Source organism: Malaclemys terrapin, chromosome 10 (genome assembly GCF_027887155.1).
Source record: "Malaclemys terrapin pileata isolate rMalTer1 chromosome 10, rMalTer1.hap1, whole genome shotgun sequence".
NCBI classification, from domain to species: Eukaryota; Metazoa; Chordata; order Testudines; family Emydidae; genus Malaclemys; species Malaclemys terrapin.
Window position 1 is genome coordinate 17,716,013 of NC_071514.1, and position 21,732 is coordinate 17,737,744.

Genomic DNA, 21,732 nt, shown 5'->3' on the forward strand with positions numbered 1-21,732 from the left:
ACTTATACAGAAATTATTTGAGGGTGTAATGAAAAAAAACAATTCAGGAAAAAAAATTTTTTACAGTGTATCTTAAATTTGGAATGTTTTAATAATTAGGGAGACAAGGTGAGTGAGGTAATATCTTTTATTAACTTCACCCACCTTGTCTCGCTAATATCCTGGGATAAACATGGCTACAACACCACCGCATACCATTAATAATTAGGATAATTTACCTTGCAATTAACTCAACCTAGACAAGCATAGAGCTCAAACCGCTATAGAGAGGAAATGTTTAGAAATGCTAATAACTTCCATTTTCAAAACGGGCAATTAAAATCAGAGTCCATGACTAAAAATATAGACTCATGTGTTTGAGCATACCAAATAAGAATGTACAAATAATGTGTGCGCAAATATGCATGTACATTTATCACCATCTTCATATTCCCCTGATTGAACCAATATTTACAATAAGGCATGCTTTCACCCAGTGCACAAATGCACATAGAATGTTCTTTACACACTTAGTTCCTGTAGGAAAAACCTTGCGCACACTCCTAAAAATGTAGTCTTTAATCTCCTGATTTGCACCTATCTGAACTTGTAAATCTGATGATCCTGGGAATCTTCAGACACAAAATTCAGTCTCTTAAGAGAATGAGGCTAGGATTGTTTCATATTATTTTGGGGAGGGGAAACTCACCTATCCTGGGGTTTCTTTATTAACTTGAAACTCATATCAGGATCACTGGAGGTTTTGTTAAGAGTTACAACCGTTCCAGGGCTGTAACATGGCTTTGAAATGAAATCATGTGAATTTCACCAGTTTCAAGTGAATTTCACTTTGATAATTCAAGTTTATTCAAACTTTTACATTTAAACCAAAAACTAAGATGTGTGCTCCCTTCTCTTCCCTTCACTTGTGAGATAAGCAGGTCCTAGAAAGCTAAAAAGATTAGCGCCAACTAGCCTACCTCTTCCAGTTCATCTCAATCTTGCCTTTCTGATATCTGTTGCACCATTCAATCCCCCCTTTTAATACACATATATCTACTTTTAAGATAGAGCACTAAATTTACCACCAAAGTGAATGCCAGAACAAGAGTTTACAGCAGCTTATACCATTGTAAATAATGGTGAAGAGCCTTAGAAATGGACAAGGTTCCTATAATGACTGGAAGAAATTGGTTGCATCTTTCCTTGTGTGAAAACTGTGTAAAATCCTTCATGATTCTCAGTGGCTTATTCAAAGCTGATAAGGTTCTGACTCTGTAATCCAATCAGGTTTGTGCACACAGACTGCTGCACTTACGCAGACCTCCACTGAAGTCAATGGAAATGAGTACAAGAGTGTGCCCATATGGATCTGACTGATGTATCAAGGCCATAGTTCAGTGGTATATGCAGTGGTCCATTAGAACATACATATAAAGAACAAGGGAATATACAAATTGCCTTGTAACTATGGCACAGTTTCATACACTTAAGTATAACATGTTCTCTCTCCTTTACTTTAAATTCCAATATACTTCAAATATATTGGCAGACACAGCTTACAGCATGCCTAAACACATATCCTACCTTGATAATGAAATCTGCTCCCAGAGGTCCTTGAATCTTTATAGTTTCTCTATCTGAACTCTTCTGAAATTCAACAGTTGTGTTTTCTATGACAAATATTCCAGGGACATTAAAGCTGTGTTCTCCCTGGTCTCCTTGTAGTGTCTTTGACTCAATAACTAACAAAGAAAACATATAATTTAATTAGTCAAACAGAGTATATTTTTTATTTTCAAGTAAGTCAGAAAGCAATTTGAACAAATCATGACTTGCAAGAAGTAGCAGGGTTTGTGCATAGGAAAACTGCATGAGCAGAGAACACTTCAGCTTTTGTATTGTAGGATGATATATACATTCATGAAGTAGTTCGCTCAGCATTCTTTGGACACAATAACTATCTGCCTGATCACACCACTCTTTTACATGGGATATAAAGAGAAGTACTGCTAATACCATTTAACCCAAATCAATTGCCTCAATTTTATGTATCAAGCAATAGATTCAGTATGACAAACTGCAGGTGTTGATACACGCATTTATTTCTTGAAGTTCCCACTATCAATGGACAACCACCTCAATATCTTTATCCTTCTAAGCACCTGGAAGCCATAACGTAATGCTGAATATTTACTATGTTAACAAAGAGTTAGGTGAGTAGGGATGTCATATTCTTGGAATAGGTGATGATGAAAACCTTTCCATTGCTATTTTGCATTCCTTAGAAACAGAGTAGGCTACAATTTCCAAAAGATAGAAAAAACTTAGTATGGGATAACCTCCCACATATTGACTGCCCTATGTTGTCCGAAACTGAATGAAGACGATATTAAGAAAGGAAAACCTCTGGGCATTCCATAACATGGTATGTGCCCAGTGCTGAAAGGCAATATTGAATGCATGCATTGGAATGAGGGGTTGGTTACAGTCTTATTGAAGGGGTGTTTCGGAGTAAGGCATGGTCTATGCACAGATTTTGTACTGCATAACTGTGTCGGTTATGGGAGTGATTTGTAATGAAATAGTTATACCAGAACAACCCCTAGCATTGATACAGTTATACTAGTTTAAGGTGCCTTATATCAGTAAAGTTTATTCCTCTTCCCATACAGGAATAGCTATATCAATGTAAGAACATTTATACCTTTATAACTATGTCCACAAATGGGGAAGTTGTACTGCCTTAGATATAACATTACAGTTAAAGCAGTACAACTTTTGTGTTTAGACAAGCCCCAAGAGATCAGACTGGAGGAATTAAGGGATCTCAGTCATTTCTCCCTACTATCTTTTTTTAAATGACTTTGGATTAATCACCTCTCATTTTTCTCTGTCCAAAGTGCCAACTTCTCTCCTTCACTCCCAACATTTTAAAGGATAAAGCAATTATTTTGCAACATAGAAATTTGTGTTTTTTCAAGAAATATGCATAGGACAATTAACGTTTGTAAACCACATTTTTGTCACGTATTTGTACATTTGATGGAGTGCCTGTTTCTTTTCTTTAGTGACCTAAGTTTACTGGTGAAAGTAGGCCCTTAACCAGGCTAGAAGGGTCCTGACAAAAGCGTCTTTTCAGTCCAGTTATGACAGAGTAAAAGAAGTAGTCATAGGAAAGAGCAAATTGGTGGATGCTAAATGTTTAAGGGAAAAGAAAAGGCAATTGTTTAATGAGGAGTAACTGAATTTATATAATTCACTCCTCAGCACTCATGAATTGGTTTATCAACCAACTGAATAATTAAGAGTATCAGCAGCAAAGGGACTATGGGTCAGTGTAGCTGAGGAACTGGCTTTATAATCTCTGACACTGTATGGATTCTGTGAAGTGTCTCCCATAATGCCTTGTGCAGGTGCTACTAGAAGCCCAAGATAGAGTCTTACAAAATATCTAGGAAGAAGGCATTTGCAAAAATCTGGATAAGGTACAGTGGGCCAAATTCATCACTGGTCCACTGAAAGAGTGGAGTTAGAACAGGGAAGAATTTGGCTCACTGCATCTAGGCAGCACTGGTTATTAGTTATGGGACTGCCCAGATCACAGGCAGGCTGACTAGATGCAGCTATTAAAAGTAAAATAAAAATATTTGCTTAAGGGATATAATTCATTTTTTAGATTTCTTTAAAAAGAATTGACATAATTTAAATAGCTTTTTGAGCCATTCTAAGTCTTAATGAGATAATAGAATCTGCCCTTTTGGGGACTTGGTGGACATGCAAACAAAACTTCAAGCCTTAATTTGAAATAGATGTTAAATTCTATGTTTACTTTGGGGGTTAGCAGATATATTTTATATGATAAAAATTAACCCTTTAAAATAATATTTTAAAAGGTCTCTTGGTGACAAGAGCCTATACCCTTCAAGAAGAGATGTAGTTTATATGGCACAGTAAATACACTAACCCTTCCCAATCTGGAGCCTTGGATTAAAATCCTGAATAAATCCCAAGAGGAAATGAGTGTGGAGAAATTAACCTACTCCTTAATTTACCTAGTTAAAAAAAAAACCTATGATTCATAGCCATTTTCAAATTCTGTTTTAGAATGACCTGGAATGCAGCGGTGTCTAGGTTAGTACATGAAGTACATAGAACTGTGTAAGGAGGTTTTTTTTTAAATCAGAGACTGCCTATGGCATGACTGATTCCCACAAGTCATACAAAAATGGCAAAAAAAAAGTGATGGATAATAAAAAGGAGACTTTACAAAATACATACCTATGTTCAAGAGGGATTAAAGGTAACCTGTTAAGGCACTTTAAAATATTACCAGATCCAAGCATTTTGGTTTGTTTTCTTCAATATGGATATAGATAGGGTCTGAATCCTGCTCCCATTGAAGTGGTTTGAGTTTTGCCATTTACTTCAAAAGGAGCAGGAGCAGGCCCTTAATTCCTAATCCCATTACTGAAATAAGATCCAACAGTGTTAAATTACTCTCAGAGACTGTACAGGAGCAAGGAAAACTGAAATTATGCTAAACTTGCCTTAAAATACAGGGTTATATTAAATTAGATTTTAAAAGGTTAGTCTAAAATACTGGCAATTTTACAGATTGTGGAATTTTGATGGCTATCTAGGCACAAGGCAGGAAAGTGTAGTCATTTGGTGCAATAAATTCTATACTGTATCATACAATAAAACTTTTCATTACGGTACTTATTATACTCAAATTATTTAAAAAGAGTTACTATTTTGCTCATACTTACCCGGATCATGTGACCCAACACTGTCTCAGAGGAATTTCCTGCAGAAGCCAAACTTCTAAAACCAAGCTAGGAGTTGACTAATAGGCTAGCTGTAAATTTCAACTTAATTTCTGTGGCAGTGATGCTCTTGGACTGTTAACACTAGAGAATTACCTAGATCATAAATAAAAGTAAGGAAAATGGCTATTGGACACTCCTTTTCGTGTAAGAGATGCATTCCTGAAGCAGCCTCTGTCATTTTCTAATCTCTTTTTAGACACAAAAGTAGCTTGTTGTATCCCTAACCAAAAAAGGAGACATACAGTTGTCACTTTAGAAGAAGCAGTCATTTCCTTGAACAATTGCAGGTGTAAAACTGTGTAAAATCTGTATTAATCTAACTAGTGCCCACCAAATGCTTTCTAAAGATTGTCTTCTACTCTTCTAATGGACAGAACAGTGAGGGGATCCTGTACATACTTTGATAGAAATTTCAGTAAAATAAACTCCTCCAAAAAATAATTCCAGCATGGTCATGGGTTGGAAATGTAGCATGACGTCTAATATAATTACTTTTTTGATGGCTCTCAAAAGAATCAGAAATTAAAATGCCCCATTTTCTAAGCAATTGCAACCAGGAACAGATCAGAAATAACCACAGAGAGAGCAACAAATATTTTATAGTACTTTAACTCTTATTTTAGTTTCTCTCTCATGCCTTTTCCCTTCTATTATTTTTATTTGAATATTTTTCCTATAATTTTGTGAAAACACTGTGTGCCACAGGCTTCAGAGGGACTGGTACATTTTGAGGTTCACTTCTGCTAAGAAAAAGACAAAAAATGATTTATGGGCAGCAGTGACTTTTTTATTTTACAGGAACTGAGTACATGGCTACAATAGAGAAATTCATTAAGGGAAATTGCTGAGCACTTGCAACTCCAGATCTAGTCAATGGGAACTGCAGGTGTTTAGCACCTCTCAGAATTTGGCCCTATAAGAGCATGAAAAAAGACACCTGAGTATCAGAGAAGGGAGCGAGACACTTGAAGGTTAATCCATCCCGGGAGCTGAGCCAAATCGAGATGTTAACATTTCCAACCTCTAAGCTTTTTCTTAATAAAGTAATTAAACAAAATTTACAAAAAAGGTCAAACTGAGAATACTGGCTAGGAACTGACAATCTGAAAATACAGTGGGTCAAATTCATCCTTGGTGCAATGCCAGCAAGTGTAATTAAAGTCTACAGAGCTACACCAGGGAGGAATTCAATGTGTTTAACAATTTGTAAGATACAGCTGTGCAGAGACAGTCTGTATTTCAGGGAGAGATCTCTGCTGAACTTAGAACCAGCTACTCAGATTTTCCAAGGAAATGTGTAACCGAGTGAGATGAAGAACTGTTCCACAGCACAATAGATAACCTTTGCTGCAATATATTCTCACTCAGCCTAAGCCACTGCCTGTCATCTTAAGCGTCCCATACCGAGTAAAATCAAACAACTGACATGCAACATTATAAAGTTACTTTTGAAAATACATAGGTAAGACACTGAGGATTTTTTTTTCTTTTGTGCAGGCTACCATCTAGGCATCTGGAAATATCTACAAATAACCTTCCAGGGGGCTTCAGCAAATGGTTCTCTGAAAAAAAAAAAATATTTAGACTAACCCTACTTTTACCACTCACATCTAGAGAGCTGTATGTATATATATATATATATTTACTACCCACACAGACCTGGATTGGGAACCCCTTATTCCTATTGGGAAACAATTACCTACCCAAGTGCTCCCACTGATTTAAATGCAGTAAGTAACTGCTAGCTGAGAAAGGAGTCCACAGCCTGGCCCCCGGGGAATGGTAGGAAAAGAGTTCACCAAACACTCACCCAGAGCTCAAAAGAACTCCCAGCCCTGTGCTCCTGCAGAAGTGAGAAGCTATACCTCCAGAGCATGCTCCCCATGACCCGTGGAAGCCTTTTGGGGTGGGGAACGGAGCGTTCCAACTTCACCGAGTCAGATGGGGTAGGAAACCCAGCTGGGCTCCTACAGATTCTCTCCTTGACACACCCCTGAGGAAAGCAGACCAAGTTTATACAGGCCAAGGCTGAGTTAACCTGTTTTGGTGCCTTCAGGGTTATCAGCTATGCTGAGGACCCAGGGCTCTATTATCTTGTGCTGTTTTCCCCTTCACAATGTAGAACCTCTCTTTCCAGAGGGGAATTTGTGGTTGAGGGATCCCCTGGAAAAAATGGATCCAGAGGCAGGCTGCAGCCCATAGGGCTCAGCAGCACAGGAGTCAGTACTGCTCAGCAGCTCTGCAGTGGCTTGGGACGTTCACGAGGAAGCCCTGTGTGATCTCCCATCTTCTGCGTAGATATTGGGAGAATATGTTGGTTAAATGGGGGGAAATCCATAGGAGATAGCTATTCCATGCCCAGCGTAAGAATGTGCAGGACATTCTACATGTTAAATTCATGCATAGATTATTCTCACACAGGGGAAAATGAGACCCTGGAATAAAAGCAGTTATTCTTTTCCAATTATAAACTGCATGCTACTTCTTTTAATACTAGCCAAGAAGAAAAACAAGTATTTGTCTGTATGGCTAAATACTTAATAGCTCAACTAATGCACGTAGCATCATCTAAAATAGAAATTCACATAAGGGGAAAAAGATACAGCTTCTTTCAGTTTCTTCTAGTTAAGCTCACTCTCCCAAAGTTCATGAACTCAGTTATCTAGCATTAGCCACTTGTAAAAATATTAGCTTCTGGTTTTCCTGTTTCTTCTGCAGGAGGATTATTTTCAGAGGACTCTGTCTTAGTTATTTAAAAAGCTTTAGAATCAAAAGTATTAGAAAACCCATAATTTATTCCAAAACAAAACACTTTGTTTCATAAACTAATTAGGTACAAAGTGACAATGCTGTTGCCTGTTGCATTATTCACAAAACGCAGGCATTAAAAAGCGAGACTATGAGAACTGTAAACTCCCAGGGACAGGGACTAGGATTTCTTATGTGTTAGTAAAGAGACTAGCGTAATGGAGCCCCCTCCTGATTGCTTAATAATATATCATACATCTTAAACTGTCCACAAAATACACAAAAAAGTGGAATCTTTCCAGCATGCTTAAATACTGACAAAACCAATTTTGTGGAGCACTTCTTTGTTTGGAATCTGCTACCTGCTACATGAAAGACCAAATTTAAATCTATGAATCACCATGACAGCTGTGCTATTCTGGGACAATGCAGATCACAGAGACCAGGATGAAACAGGTGAAAGCTGGGACATAACATTCTCTGTCAAGGAGACCCAGCTGTGGAACTATCTTCCAGAGGAGATCAGAGAAATACAAAGTCTGATCATCTTTATGAAATACTGCAAAGCCTTCTTCTCTGAGAAAGTCTTTCCACCATAAGTGGCTATCACAATTCAAAACCCCCTTTTATTCCCAAACCTCTCACAATTCTTTTCCTCTCCCCTCTCTGCACAAAAATGTACCCCTACACGGGAGAAATGCCAGACTCTATGAAGTCCACTAGAAACAGGACTACTGCTATTGATGTTACATAGAAGGTGCTCAGATACTCCGACATGGGTGCCAATAAAACTGTGAGAAAGAGAGAGAATCTACCCCAAAACAAACCAACAAGAGAGCCTCTAACAACCAGAACAGTGTCTGGTATTTTAAATAAGTCTTCCTAAATTCTGCCCATAACTATGCCAACACACTCTCACTGAAGTCAATGGAGTTGCATGAGAATAACAGAGTAGCATTTGGCTCTGTCATTAAATGACCTTTACAACATCAACACACTTCAGTCACAGGAGGGGGTCAGGCAGATTGTCCAGTAGTACATTTCCATGTGTCTCTACTGTTAAGATTTGACCACACAGTGAGAAAAATTGTTGTTTCTGCCCAGCACTCACTTTTTTTCACTTTTGTCATTTTTAAGATTATAGGTTAAATGAATTTGGAGTGTGAAATGAATGTGTCTGACTCCTCCCAGATTTGCAGAGGGATTGGTTGGGGAGAGGGTAAGAGGAAAAAAGGAGCCTCTCTTAAGCTTTCTACCCCAAGGGTATGTCTGCAGCTGGGCGTGCGTTTCTCAGCATGAGTAGACAGACACAGGCTAGCTCTACTGGAGCTAGCGTGCTAAAAATAGCAACGTAGCTGGGGAACATTGGCTCCACTGGATTCATTGAAGCTGAGGCAACAATCATCTCCCTTCTACAAGTACTAATAATTAAAACAAGCTAAAACAAAGTCAGAGAACAATAGTTCTGCTATGAACTAATCATGACCACTGCTTTAAATAGCTCTTGCAACATTTTTTAAAAGCAATATCATTTATGTTGATAGAAGTTTCTCTTTTGTAGACAATTAGTATGGGAGGAAGAATAGCTTATTTTATACATTCATGGAACCTTTCAATGTTATACTCAGGGGTTACATTAATGTTATCAGCTTCAAATTTAAACCTAATGTCATTCAAAGTTCTTTTAAATAAAATCATGATGACATTGTCTTAGAAGAAACGTAGGATACATGGAGGCAAAATATGTTTCACTCTCGCTGTTTACACTTCTCACAGCAATAAAAGTCCTTTTTATCATCATGATTCAGACTAATAGCCCTAAAATATTTTAATTTCACTAATAAAATATTGTTTGAAATATCAGATTAAAAAGTTTATTTCATTGTCTATGAGGATGTTCACACTTTCCATTTAAATGATAAGTTCTATATGGAAAAACTGCTCATTAGTAAGGAAATGAATTCTAAGTAATAACCACAAACGTAACCAAGAGCCACTGGAAAACATTTGGAAATAAATGCTTCACAAAGGCACCAAACTGTTGATGAAAGGTGGGAAAGACACACAAATTTTACACATCCAATAGCTAGAGAGGAAGTACCACACACCTGCATCAACTGTTTGCGGAACCTGTTGAGGCCGGTGGTGAAAGAGGGACAGTCACAATAGCAAGTGAGGGAGATACTCACCAAGGGACAATAGGTAGCTTCTCCTCCTGGGAGTCTCTGGCACCCACTGGCCCACTGCGGGAGAGGGTGCTTCCCATTTCCCAGGATTAAACCCGGCACGGGAGCCACATGGAGCCTCCTTTGGCTTTGTTCCAGCATTGGCTTTTTGTAGGTTACTTTACTAATTTTCTTTGCATCCTTTAACTTTGCTCAGACTTTGTTTTTTCATTTATTTATTTTACTGAGCAGCAGATTTAGGGATTGATTTCTGTGACACTGCTCATACACTTAAGAGTTAAGCATGTGCATAAGTGCTTTGATGAATCAAGGGAAGAATGTTTAACACCTTTAGCAGGATCAAGCCCTCAAAACTCCATGGTCAGTCATTCTTTGGCCTCTATACTAAAACTGCCAAGAGAGGTATCTATTAATCCCAGTTGTAATAATGGTAGGTTTTGTAACACAAATCCATGGGGAACTAGACTGAGACCACATTACTCATTTCACACAGGCCAGGGAACCCATTTTGGGTCATTATCAGCCTTGCCTGGATTTGAACTGGTTACTTGGTGTCTAAGTCCAATTACCAGTTCTCTCTCTCTCTCTCTCTCTCTCAAAGATCTGTAAATAGTGCCTATCACTGGTGTATATACGTATTGCTGATCTAAAGCCCATTCAGTCCTCCACTGAACATAGTTTTGATGGAAGGTTTTCCAAGTCTCGTGAATAGTGTACTTTATTTTAGATACTCTATACAAGAATTCTTGTACAGTTCAGCATTATAAAGAAACCATAACTACACATATATTCATACCATTGTGATTTTTAAACCAACTTCTTTGAAAACAAGCCAAAATCAATGTAATGTTAATATTCTGTACCTGAACAGTTTGGGTTGAAAATTAAAAACAGGAAGAGGAATCAAGGCTTTGATCTTGCCAAAACACTTGAAGTTTGGATGCACTCAGATAAAAGGTTCTGGTTTTATTCTCTGCCTAGTAATATATAAAAAATTGTTCATACCAAAGTGTGCTGGTCCTTTCAGTGTAAGTCTCACACTGCGGCTCCCATGAGGTATAGCAATCACAATTTCTTCCCCTAGGAAAATTAAGAAACTGTTTTAGAAATGATCTTGCACCAGGGAATTATCACATCACGTAACTAGACTGAAAACTGTCAAATGTGTCTCAGAAAATATTTAACAGGTTCCACAATTTTTCTATTAAAATAATATGTTATTTTATTAAGTATAATACACCAAGTCTGTTTGGTAAGCTATGCAGCTATTAAGACCTACATATGGACGTGTAAATCTTTCCTGCTATTGGTAAATTATTTTCTATTAACAAAAACAACTAAAATGTCAGTAGTACATTAGGTGCATATTTATACTTTGTTGTCCTAGTTTTATTTCCTAATCACTGGACAGACTTAGCAAATCCCTTAAGTAGTGTTTCCCCTTGCAATCCCCCAGTACCTCCAGCTGTTCAGTTTCATTTTGCCCACACCTCATTTCCTAGAGCAGGTCACAACTTTAATAAGTGGCAGGATTTACAGGAAATAAATCATCTACATAACACTAACCCTTAACCAATTACAGACCAGTTAAGAGCAAATTATAACAAAGTCTGCTTGTAACTTACAATATAAGATTATTCCTTCCAGGAACGGTCCCAAGTTAAAACTATAAACCAAACCAGCATCAAACAGGACAATCCAACAACAAAAAAGCTTTTGCTTGCCTGAAATACCCCTTAACAATAATCATACTTAACTTATATATAACTATTTTTATCTGTAGATCTCGGAGTGCTTTACAAAGGTGGGTGGGTATTACTGCCTCCATTTTATAGATGGGCATCCTGAGACTTAGCCAAGGTCCAATGGCAAATCAATGGAGAAGCCAACAGACCCTGGGGTCTAATGATTCTGGATACAGGGCCTCTCCGCTCCATCATGTGCCATACCCTCGGAAGGGGGAAGAGTTAGTGTGCAAAAGGGATCAGCATTGTCCTGAGTTCTAAATCCCCATAGGTTCTGGAGGGGAGGGGGTTGATGCCACAGAGACCTGACAGCCCCTTGACCTTGCCCCTTCCCACATCCATCATGTTCCAACCCAAACGTCATAAAGCTGCAAACCCAATTCTCCACATATCAACCACATTGGCCAATATCTACACAGAGACACTCTCTGCAGGCATATCCCATACAGGTTAATCTGTATTTTAAATTACCTAAGAATAACACCCAGGTGCTATTAGGTTGCCTCGAAGTAGGTTACTACATCCGAAGTCCATGAAGAAATGTAGAGAGAGAGATGGAAGATAAGATTAATCCTACTTTCATTTAATTCAATAGGAAGTTTGCCATTTGATTCAATGTAAACATCATCAGCTCCTTGGAAAGTTAAAAATAATGTAGCTGAGGCTAAAGGAATGGTGAAAATCTGATAAGGCTTCCTAGCCCGGTGCCTTGAGAAACCAAAAAAACAAAAACAAAAAAAATATAACTTTTCTTTTTCTCACTGGCAGTGCAAAAGAAGAACAAATCCTACAAAGTAATCACAAAACCATGAACATAATGGAGGATAAACACATTTTACATTTCTCCTAGCAAACTGCCCTGGTATTGCCAAGTACCCATAGGAACAGTAAAGTCTCATATTCAATCACTTGATTCTGTAGGTAAGTCTATCCTTATGCTATGTGTTTGTTGTGGTGGATTTCACTGTAGTGGGTTCAAGAAAGTAACCGTAACCTATTAACTGAAGTTTAGCAATACACTGCTTCAGAAATACTCGTACAATATTTTGAGAATATTTGGGTTATAATTTTTAACTAAAATAGTTGAAGAATTCTTTCTTTCCATGTGAAATAAGGCCTTTTTACAGTAGATGCTAAATTATCAGCTTCTGGTTTACCTCTCCTTAGCATAAGTATAAAATACTGCCAAATGTTCAGGATACTTCAAACAAACACTGCAATTATTTTCTTCTGAAATAATCACCTTCTTACATTACAGTTTTTATATTTCCAATCTCTAGGAAAGTTATTTAAATATAACCATTTATTTTGGACATAATGAAATGTGATCCTTGTTAATTTCATATATAAGTATTCCATCAGCATGCAAAATACTACAGTCAGAACCATAACACAGCTAAGGAGACCTGGAAAACACATTAACTACTCAGCCACTTAATATCTCTTTGCTTCTTGGTTTTTCATCAGCTGAATTGCAATCAATAGCCAAAAGGTAATGAATGACTATTCCTTTAAGTACAATGAAATAACTGCTGAATTCGGGACTAGTCATTATGATGATACAAATAATAAACAAATAATAATAAGTGCCCTCCAGCATTAGAGACAAGACAGGTTTCCAGGGGCCTGTCTGACCCCACTTAATCAATGACTCTACCTCTCCTTGTAAGCCAAACAGACCCTGGCCAGGGCACACAGCCTCTAAGAAGGGTTTGATCCTGGAGAGCACTGAGCACCCTGAGCCATTGGTTTCAGTGAGACTTTGGGCCCAATCTGTGAAGTGCCTCAAAGTGGCAAATTTGTAGGGTTGTGTGGTAGGGGTGACTGTAACTCTGGCCTGTAACAGGCTCAAAAGAGGGCCTGGAGACCCTAGAAAGGAGGATACCTGGTTAGTCAGAGACCTAGCAAATCACAGCCTGAGGGAACCAGGAAGGGGTAGGTGAGAGGTGCTTGCAACCCAAAGGGGAGAGAAGCAGCAAGGAAGAGCTGCCAGGAGTTACTTGGCAGGGGGCTGAGTTTGGAAGCAGAGCTGTTACTGAGTTGCTGGTGAGGAGCTTGGAGGAAGCTGTTGGTAAAAACTGACCAAAGCTGGGGACCGCTGCTGAGCAGGAGGCTTGGGCAGTGGCCCCAAGGCAAAGGGGAAGATCCAGCTTGGTCAAAAGAAGCCAAGTCTGGAAGCAAGAGGGTTGTTGCAGAAGGGTGGATCCCCTGACCAGGGGTATGACTCCCAGGCTGGGAGGTTTGGGGGAGTGGAACCATGCAGGATGAGGCGGCCTAAAGCCCTGGGTGAACGGCAGCAGGAAGACTGGTCAATCTCAATCAGGGAGGCCTAGAGAGTGGGGCCCTGGATCAGGGGCCAAAGGAACTGAGAACAAGAGCTGCTATTGATTCTTGCTGGTGATGTCTGTGGAGAGAGGAACAGGAAAAAGGTTTCTTTACTGTGGCTACTGGAAGTTGGTTTTACTACAAGGTTTGGAGGAAGTATTGCACTGGTGTATGTGAATAAATTATGCCCAGAGGTGGGCTTTGTATCAGACACAAAGAAACCATGTTCCTTTGCACTGGCTGTGGAAAGGGGAAACTGAGACAGGTATGCTTGTCATGCTGCGGCCTGCCAGAGGAGGGTGCTCCAGGCAAGGCCACCCTATGACTTCTGCCATTCTTCCCCCACTTCACTAGTCTAGTTCAATCTTAGTAGTCCTGAAAGCTCCCGTTTCACATTCCTTCAGCAGAACCTCTGACATATTCCACACTCGCTGCAATGTTCCCTAGTAGGCCCAAAGTTCTGGTGGGGGTGCGAAGTTTGCTATCATGCTATTTGGTAAGGCTGGCACCACAACACGATTTTCCTTGCCTCATGGGAGACAAAGTGGGCATGTACAACAATGTGTCTGGACCAGCCCGGGCCACTAATGTTGCTCAGAACAATATTTCCAGCTGCCAAAGAAAAACTCAGGAGTTTGAAAATGGGACACACCCAGAGGCAATGATGAGCTGAGACAGCATTCAGAAACTCAGGCAAATGGTCATTCTTACCAGTAACTTAGGCAAATTTCAGGATGAGCAACAAGGACAATCAGTGTTTCTGTGGCAAATGAAGGGAAAGAACATGATGCTGATCATCCGCTGCTTCTCTACTGGGCCTGAGCTACACATGGATATCACTAGGCCAAGCGTAATGCTTGTATGCACAAACAGGGCTGCTTTTCCTGGTGTTGGGAGCCTTCCTACACCAGTGGTTGCCCTGTATCCAGCCAACAAATGAATTAGTCAGAGAAAGCCCTCAGGAAATGGGCAGTTTCTAATTGGCTTCCCAATTCATATTATGATCATGGACAATAATGCTGGCAAGGCATTGCAGTGTGGGCTTTTGGATTGTAAGCTCTCTGGGGACAGGACCATCTTGTGTGTTCTGGGTTTATACAGCACGACATGACTAGGGCCCCTAGGCACAACAGTAACATTAATGACGGAGGGGATGAGGGGAAATGGAAAGAGTTATCCTAGCTAGCTCCACATCAACTGAGCATTCCCCATGCCATGGGAACCCTTAGCTATCCCTGCCTTTAGGGGAGCTTTATATCAGTGCAAAGGGGGCTTAGCATGAGCCAGCCTCTCGCTCCCAATCTAACAATTTAAAAGGTCTCTGGTTCTCCCTGGAAAGTACATGCTCCACATGCTTACTGGAACACGAGCCCTTGTATTGCCAAAGTGGTGTGCAGTGGTTTTTAAATGGCACAGTTCCCATTAAATCAATGGAACTCATACTGTTAAAAGCATACAAACGCCTATAAAAATTTAAGAGGAAGTGGCTACTCCAGGTTCTGTACTTAGAGATTCCAAAACCATTTTTATACTATTTCTATATCTTTGAAGCTTAATTGCTAGCTTTTATCTATAGCTGAAAATCAAATGAGCCAAAAATCATAACACTACCATGCACGAAAGCTGGAAGGAAATGCCTGGCATTAGGTCACCACCGTTCCCATTAAAAACCAAGGCACACATGACTAGCATCTTGTATCTCCTGCCTGAGGCTGCTTATTTTATAGACTCCTGTTTTTTTTAAATCATCCTTATCCTGCATTTTGCTGTGTTGGAGTAATATTCCACCTTCTGTCGTAGCGCAAGGACTGGTCTCTATGCTCTGTCAAATATCTCAAACACACACAACATTCAGATGCACATAATAAATATGGCACTCACTTTTCAGCGTATTGGATCATTTCAATTTTAGATGACAATTGTGGGAGTTTAGACATTGGATTTCAGAGAGAGCCCCAGAGACAGTAAGATCACATCCAGATTCCTGGGACTGAAAATGGGGGAGCCACATTCCTGAGCCCCCTCTGAAACTGTTATGCAAATACAAGTGAGACTAAAATACATCCTTATCTTCATCAGCTTCCCAATATATGTGATGGAACAATGTAGTCTCTCTCCTGTCTAATTATAAAGCAGACTTACAAAAGGCTCCTAGAATATTCATGCTTTCCTGGAATGCTTTCCAAAGGGAGTTGCATGAAACACTCTTATTACAAACCTTAAGACTGGAGCACAGAAAGGGTGGCATGACACAATGCAACAAAGCTGCTCGATTTAAGTTGGTCCAGCCCAGTATAGTTAAAAGTTAAGTACATTGTGAGTGGAAAAGTGAACTCACTAAAGGCTTGTCTACAGGGGAAGCTAGTGTTGTAAATTTAAAGCACAACAGCTATTTGGCACTAACTCCCCATGTGGACACTCGTATTCCACACTAAAAATGCCTTTGTGCCATTGAGCCTAGTCCACTTTAAAGTGTATTAAGCTAAACTGCAAAAGACTTTCTCAGTGCAAAATAAGAGAGTGTCCACACAGGGAGTTCATGAGTAGCTATTGGACTTTAAAATCACAACCTAGCTTTTTCACACTAACTTTCTGTGCAGACAAGCCTTAATATTGAAACATTCATGGCAAGTTTTATAAAATAAAAAGGATAATGAATCATTAGGGAGATAAAAAACAGTTGAGACTGCTGCCACTCAACACGATGAAATATCAGTTGCTGACACTTATTCTAAGCTAATGTCCGATCTCCAAGCAGAATCCCCAGAGATGTCCTAGAGTAGGGGATGGGGTAAAATTAGATAAATCACAGGATAGCACCAACATTTAGGAATGCGGTTATATTTGCATAGCCTGCCGCAGAAAGCTAAAGTTATTGTAGCTTTAGGGTACTTGTTAGAATACAGACTTTGAGTCAAACACATATGACTGGTTTAAGGCAAAAATCCAGATGATTCTCATGCTACTTTTGGACAGTGACTAGACTGTCGAATAGTTGCTGAAATTATTAAAAATATTTTTCCTATAAAGGACACTACATAAATGAGACTCCATAACTCCTATGAGCTCATGAATGGAAGCTCTAATGTCACTGGCAATAACTCCACATCAAGTAAGCCATGAATCATGAGCAAGACTGGAACTGGCTGTCAATTGGGTACTGGAGAATACTGACCACTTCTGCAATCTCTCCTCTTTCACATATGTATAATCTTTTACATTTATATAGCATTTTGCAATAATTAGGTAACTATTAATCCCATTTTTCACTAATGGAGAAACTGAGGCAGAGAGAGGTTAAGATACTTGCTGCAAGTCACTGGAAGAGATGGGAACAAACCCCAGGTGTCCCGACTCCCTGTTCCTGCATCCAAGTCTGAGAGAAATAACTATCAAAGGTTTATTTCTTCTATCTTTGTCTTATCAGAACCTGATAAATTTAACAAATGAAAGCATTGCAAGAGTTTGTTTTACTAAACCCTACCTTCATTGTTTAGGGTGTATCTTATTTAAATAGCTCAACAATATGAATATTAAGTATCTTATTGCTATGCACATCCAAACTGTGTATTCCCTATGAAGCCAGTACTTCACCACATCTGTGGTACTATGAAGGTGCGATCTTTGGAGTCAAATGATTTGAACAGCACAGACTGCAAGTATGCTTTCCCCCTCTAGTAGCTCTCTGGATATCTTGAGCTTTTTGTATACTTATAGGTTTTTATAGATCACATTATCCTCCTATGCCAGTGTTTCCCAAACTTGGGACACTGCTTCTGTAGGGAAAGCCCCTGGCAGGCTGGGCCGGTTTGTTTACCTGCCCCATCCGCAGGTTCGGCCGATAGCGGCTCCCACTGGCCGTGGTTTGCTGCTCCAGGCCAATGGGAGCTGCTGGAAGCAGCGCAGGCCGAGGGACGTACTGGCCGCCACTTCCAGCAGCTCCCATTGGCCTGGAGCAGCGAACCGTGGCCAGTGGGAGCCGCGATTGGCCGAATCTGCAGATGCAGCAGGTAAACAAATCGGCCCAACCCGCCAGGGGCTTTCCCTACACAAGCGGCGTCCCAAGTTTGGGAAACACTGTCCTATGCTATAAAAACACCTGCAATTATTCCCTGTAACTACAGTATGAAGGCAAAGATAACCCACTTCACAGTATCACTGCCAGTTATGTCAACCAACAAGCAATTTATAGCCAGGCTCTAGCCAGTGACCAGTGCGCACATCACTAGCCCACATTACTGTGCGCTTATTACTGTTATTGTCATCATTTCACTTTCATGTTGCATCTTGTCTTAAATTAGATAGAAAGCTCACTGGGGCAGGGGCCACAACATCCTATGTGTTTGTACAGAGCCTAACACATTAAGGGTGCCTGCACCTGACTGAGGCCTTTGTGTGCTACTATAATAATAATAATTAACAGAAGAAGATAGTCTAATGGAAATATTATATAGCTGTGCAATCATGGCCAACACCACTTGGGACCTTGGTATGGCATGTTGGGGTACCATTATCTTAACCAAAATCAAAACCAAAGAGGAGTAAAAAAATGGTCCCTTTGTGGCAGGGTTTAATCCAGTTGCCCTAACCTAAATTCATAGTTGTGTAAGAGCTTCCTATCAGCTCCCATTGCAATAAAATACACTAGCCCCCAGTACTTTCCTAACAACTTTCTCTTGATACAAGCTGTTGCTGGTGCTATCCAACTTGTTATCAGTCCTGGCTCTCACCCCTGTATTCTAAGCGATGCCCTAGCTTGGATCACACTTTACTTTGCAGGGGCAGTGATGCCATTACATTAGCAGAGCAAGTTACATGATGCCTTCTACACTGTTCTGATTGTGTCTGATTACCACTCGAGTACATGACATGTCTTTACAGAGGCAAGCTGGACAAATATAGAAGTGTTTGCTTCCCCTCATTGACTTACTTTCTAGACCATATCCTGTTCAGCTTACTTACGTGAGTAGTGCCACTGACTTATGTGGGACTACTCACAAGAACCAGCCATGATTTGGACCTTTATTTTCAGTTCAAGCAATGTATCAGATATTCAGCATAGGCAGACAACTTTTGGTGTAGCTCTTAATTCAAAGACAGGTTATTATTCAGTATTCTTTTTTATTGCTATTTCTAACTGTTTGATAATCACCCATCGGTGCAGTATTATAAATGATACAAGAATAAAGACCACTAATCTGAATGAAAATGAATTATATTATGATATAGCCTTCACATTGAGATTATTAATTATTATTATTAAAAGCTGATCTACAAACAGAATATACAGCATAAATCATACTCAAATAACATAAAACAATGGGTCTCTATAGCATTCTTGCTTTCTGGTATTCTGCGGCATAACTAGCTTGGCATGTGAGCACAGGCTCTGAGCCTGCAATGAACTCTGCATAGGTAGATCCTTGCACCCACGGTGAATTTAATTGACACAGGGGTCTGCTTGCACTGACCTCATTGCCTAAGACAGGGGTCGGCAACCTTTGGCACATAGCTCGTCAGGGTAAGCACCCTGGCGGGCCGGGCCAGTTTGTTTACCTGCCACCTCCGCAGGTTTGGCTGATCGGAGCTCCCACTGGCTGCAGTTCGCCGTCCCAGGCCAATGGGGGTGGTGGGAAATGGTGGCCAGTACGTCCTTTGGCCCGCGCCGCTTCCCACCGCTCCCATTGGCCTGGAGCGGTGAACTGTGGCCAGTGGGAGCTGCGATCAGCCAAACCTGCGGACGGGGCAGGTAAACAAACTGGCCCGGCCTGCCAGGGTGCTTAGCCACGTGCCAAAGGTTGCCGACCCCTGGCCTAACACTACAAATGAAATTACTTATTATATACTGAGCTTCTGTACTATACAACACAGAGACACATTTTAAAAACAGGACATATACTGTTGAGTTCGAGATCAAGTTTTGTTTTAGATCTATCAGAAGTATCATCAGCCTCTTTTATAGGGAATTTTAGCTTAGGAGTAAGAATTTTTTCCAGTTAAAATTTGGAACAGAATGACTCAGGCTGTCACTTAAATCAACAAAACTCTTTCACTGATTTTTATGAATAAAGACATACAATTAGCAGCCTGTCAGGCAAATGGATCTCAGGGAAATGAAATGTACAATACACAATGGGACAGCCAATGTTCATAAACCAGAGTTTTCCTACACAAGCCAAGACAGATCAGGAAAGCAAGCAAGTCTCGTAAGTCCAAGAGTAATTCCAAACGAACCAACCAAACGAACTCCCATGAAGAGAAAGTAGTAGACTGTTCTTCCTTCACAGAACTATCGGTGTTTAGAAAAGACTGCATGGATTTCACTCTGTAGAGTTACTGGTTCATTCTCCATTTGGGGAGGGAATAAAGAAGAGAAGAAAACAGCTCATGCATTATACATAATGAACAAGCCTTACATTCTAAAATGTGTTACACACACACACACACACACACACACACACACAAACTCTTCTTCAGTCAACCACTTACAGAAACACAAAGTTCCTCTGCATAACAGACTACATAATGAGAGATGATCAAATAGTACTGAACATCTTTTGTGAGCTACTAAGTGAAATACATAATGAATTCTGGGGCACAATGTTTCCAAGCCAATTATTTGTTTTGTATGAGTCAAGAACTCAAAAGTTAGGAAATGCCAGAATTAATGTTTTCTTAATTTGCCCCCCTTGAGCTTATGCATCATGATATTGTGTTTAATTACATTATCACATACTATTTCCCCCCCAGGTTCCCTTCTTCATTCAGTGCACACAATGGACAGTGCTCACTTACTTTGGTTTACTCCTCATTGTTCCATGTCTTATTTGCTGTACAGTAATCAAACCTGCTCTGAAGGAACTCCCTAGGAGGAAATTGATACTTCTGGCATTTTGTAACTTTTGAGTGCTTGAATTTGCAACCTAATTATGCTCCTATAACACAGTTTTTGTATGTTTAATTTCCTAGGTTTTTAAAAAAGGAAACTGAAAAAAATTCCACACCCATGAAAAACGCCAATGAAAACCCCCCATGAAAAACATGTCACGGACCATGAAATCTGGTCTCCCCCCATGAAATCTGGTCTTTTGTGTGCTTTTACCCTATACTATACAGATTTCATGGGGGGAGACCAGTGTTTCTCAAATTGGGGGTCCTGACCCAAAAGGGAGTTGCAGGGGGGGTAACAAGGTTCTTTTAGGGGGGTTGTGGTATTGCCACCTTACTTCTACACTGCTTTCAGAGCTGGGCAGTCGGAGAGTGGCAGCTGTTGGCCAGGCGTCCAGCTCCAAAGGCAGCTCCTAGCCAGCAGCAGCACAGAAATAAGCGTGGCAATACCATGCCACTTTCACTTCTGCGCTGCTGCCTTCAGAGCTGGGTGGCCAGAGAGAGGCGGCTGCTGGCGGAGGGCCCAGCTCTGCAGACAGCAATGCAGAAGTAAGGGTGGCAATACCATACCATGCCATCCTTACTTCTGTGCGTGTGCTGACGTCAGCTCTGCCTTCCGAGCTGGGCTCACGGCCAGCAGCTGCCACTCTCCAGCTGCCCAGCTCGGAAGGCAGCACCACTGCCAGCAGCAGCAGCACAGAAGTAAGGGTAGCAGTACCACAGTCCTCCCTACAGTAACCTTGTGACCCCCCCCAACTCCTTTTTGGGTCAGGACCCCTACAATTACAACACCATGAAATTTCAGATTTAAATAGCTGAAATCATGACATTTACAAATTTTAAAATCCTATGACCATGAAATTGACCAAAATGGACCGTGAATTTGGCAGGGCACTAATTAGGTGGCATCATATTGATACCCATGTGGGTCATCAGAGGGGTGGAATCTTTAGATCCATTGCACAGACTTCAGTCTTTAAAGGGGTAACTAATTGCAGGACTGTAATAGGCCACCATGCTCCATGTGGA

General features: G+C 40.3%; 1 protein-coding gene across 10 annotated transcripts in view; it reads right to left on the minus strand.

Annotated features, from left to right (window-relative positions):
• ADAMTSL3 (ADAMTS like 3) overlaps positions 1-21,732 on the minus strand; it is a 261,150-nt gene that overhangs the window by 81,908 nt on the left and 157,510 nt on the right. For all 10 annotated transcript variants that reach the window (XM_054042181.1, XM_054042182.1, XM_054042179.1 and 7 more), the window contains exons 8-9: positions 10,751-10,825; positions 1,567-1,724 (exon numbers count right to left, since the gene is read on the minus strand). In XM_054042181.1, coding sequence (XP_053898156.1) covers positions 1,567-1,724; positions 10,751-10,825 — 233 coding nt within the window. The remainder of the gene's footprint in view (positions 1-1,566; positions 1,725-10,750; positions 10,826-21,732) is intronic.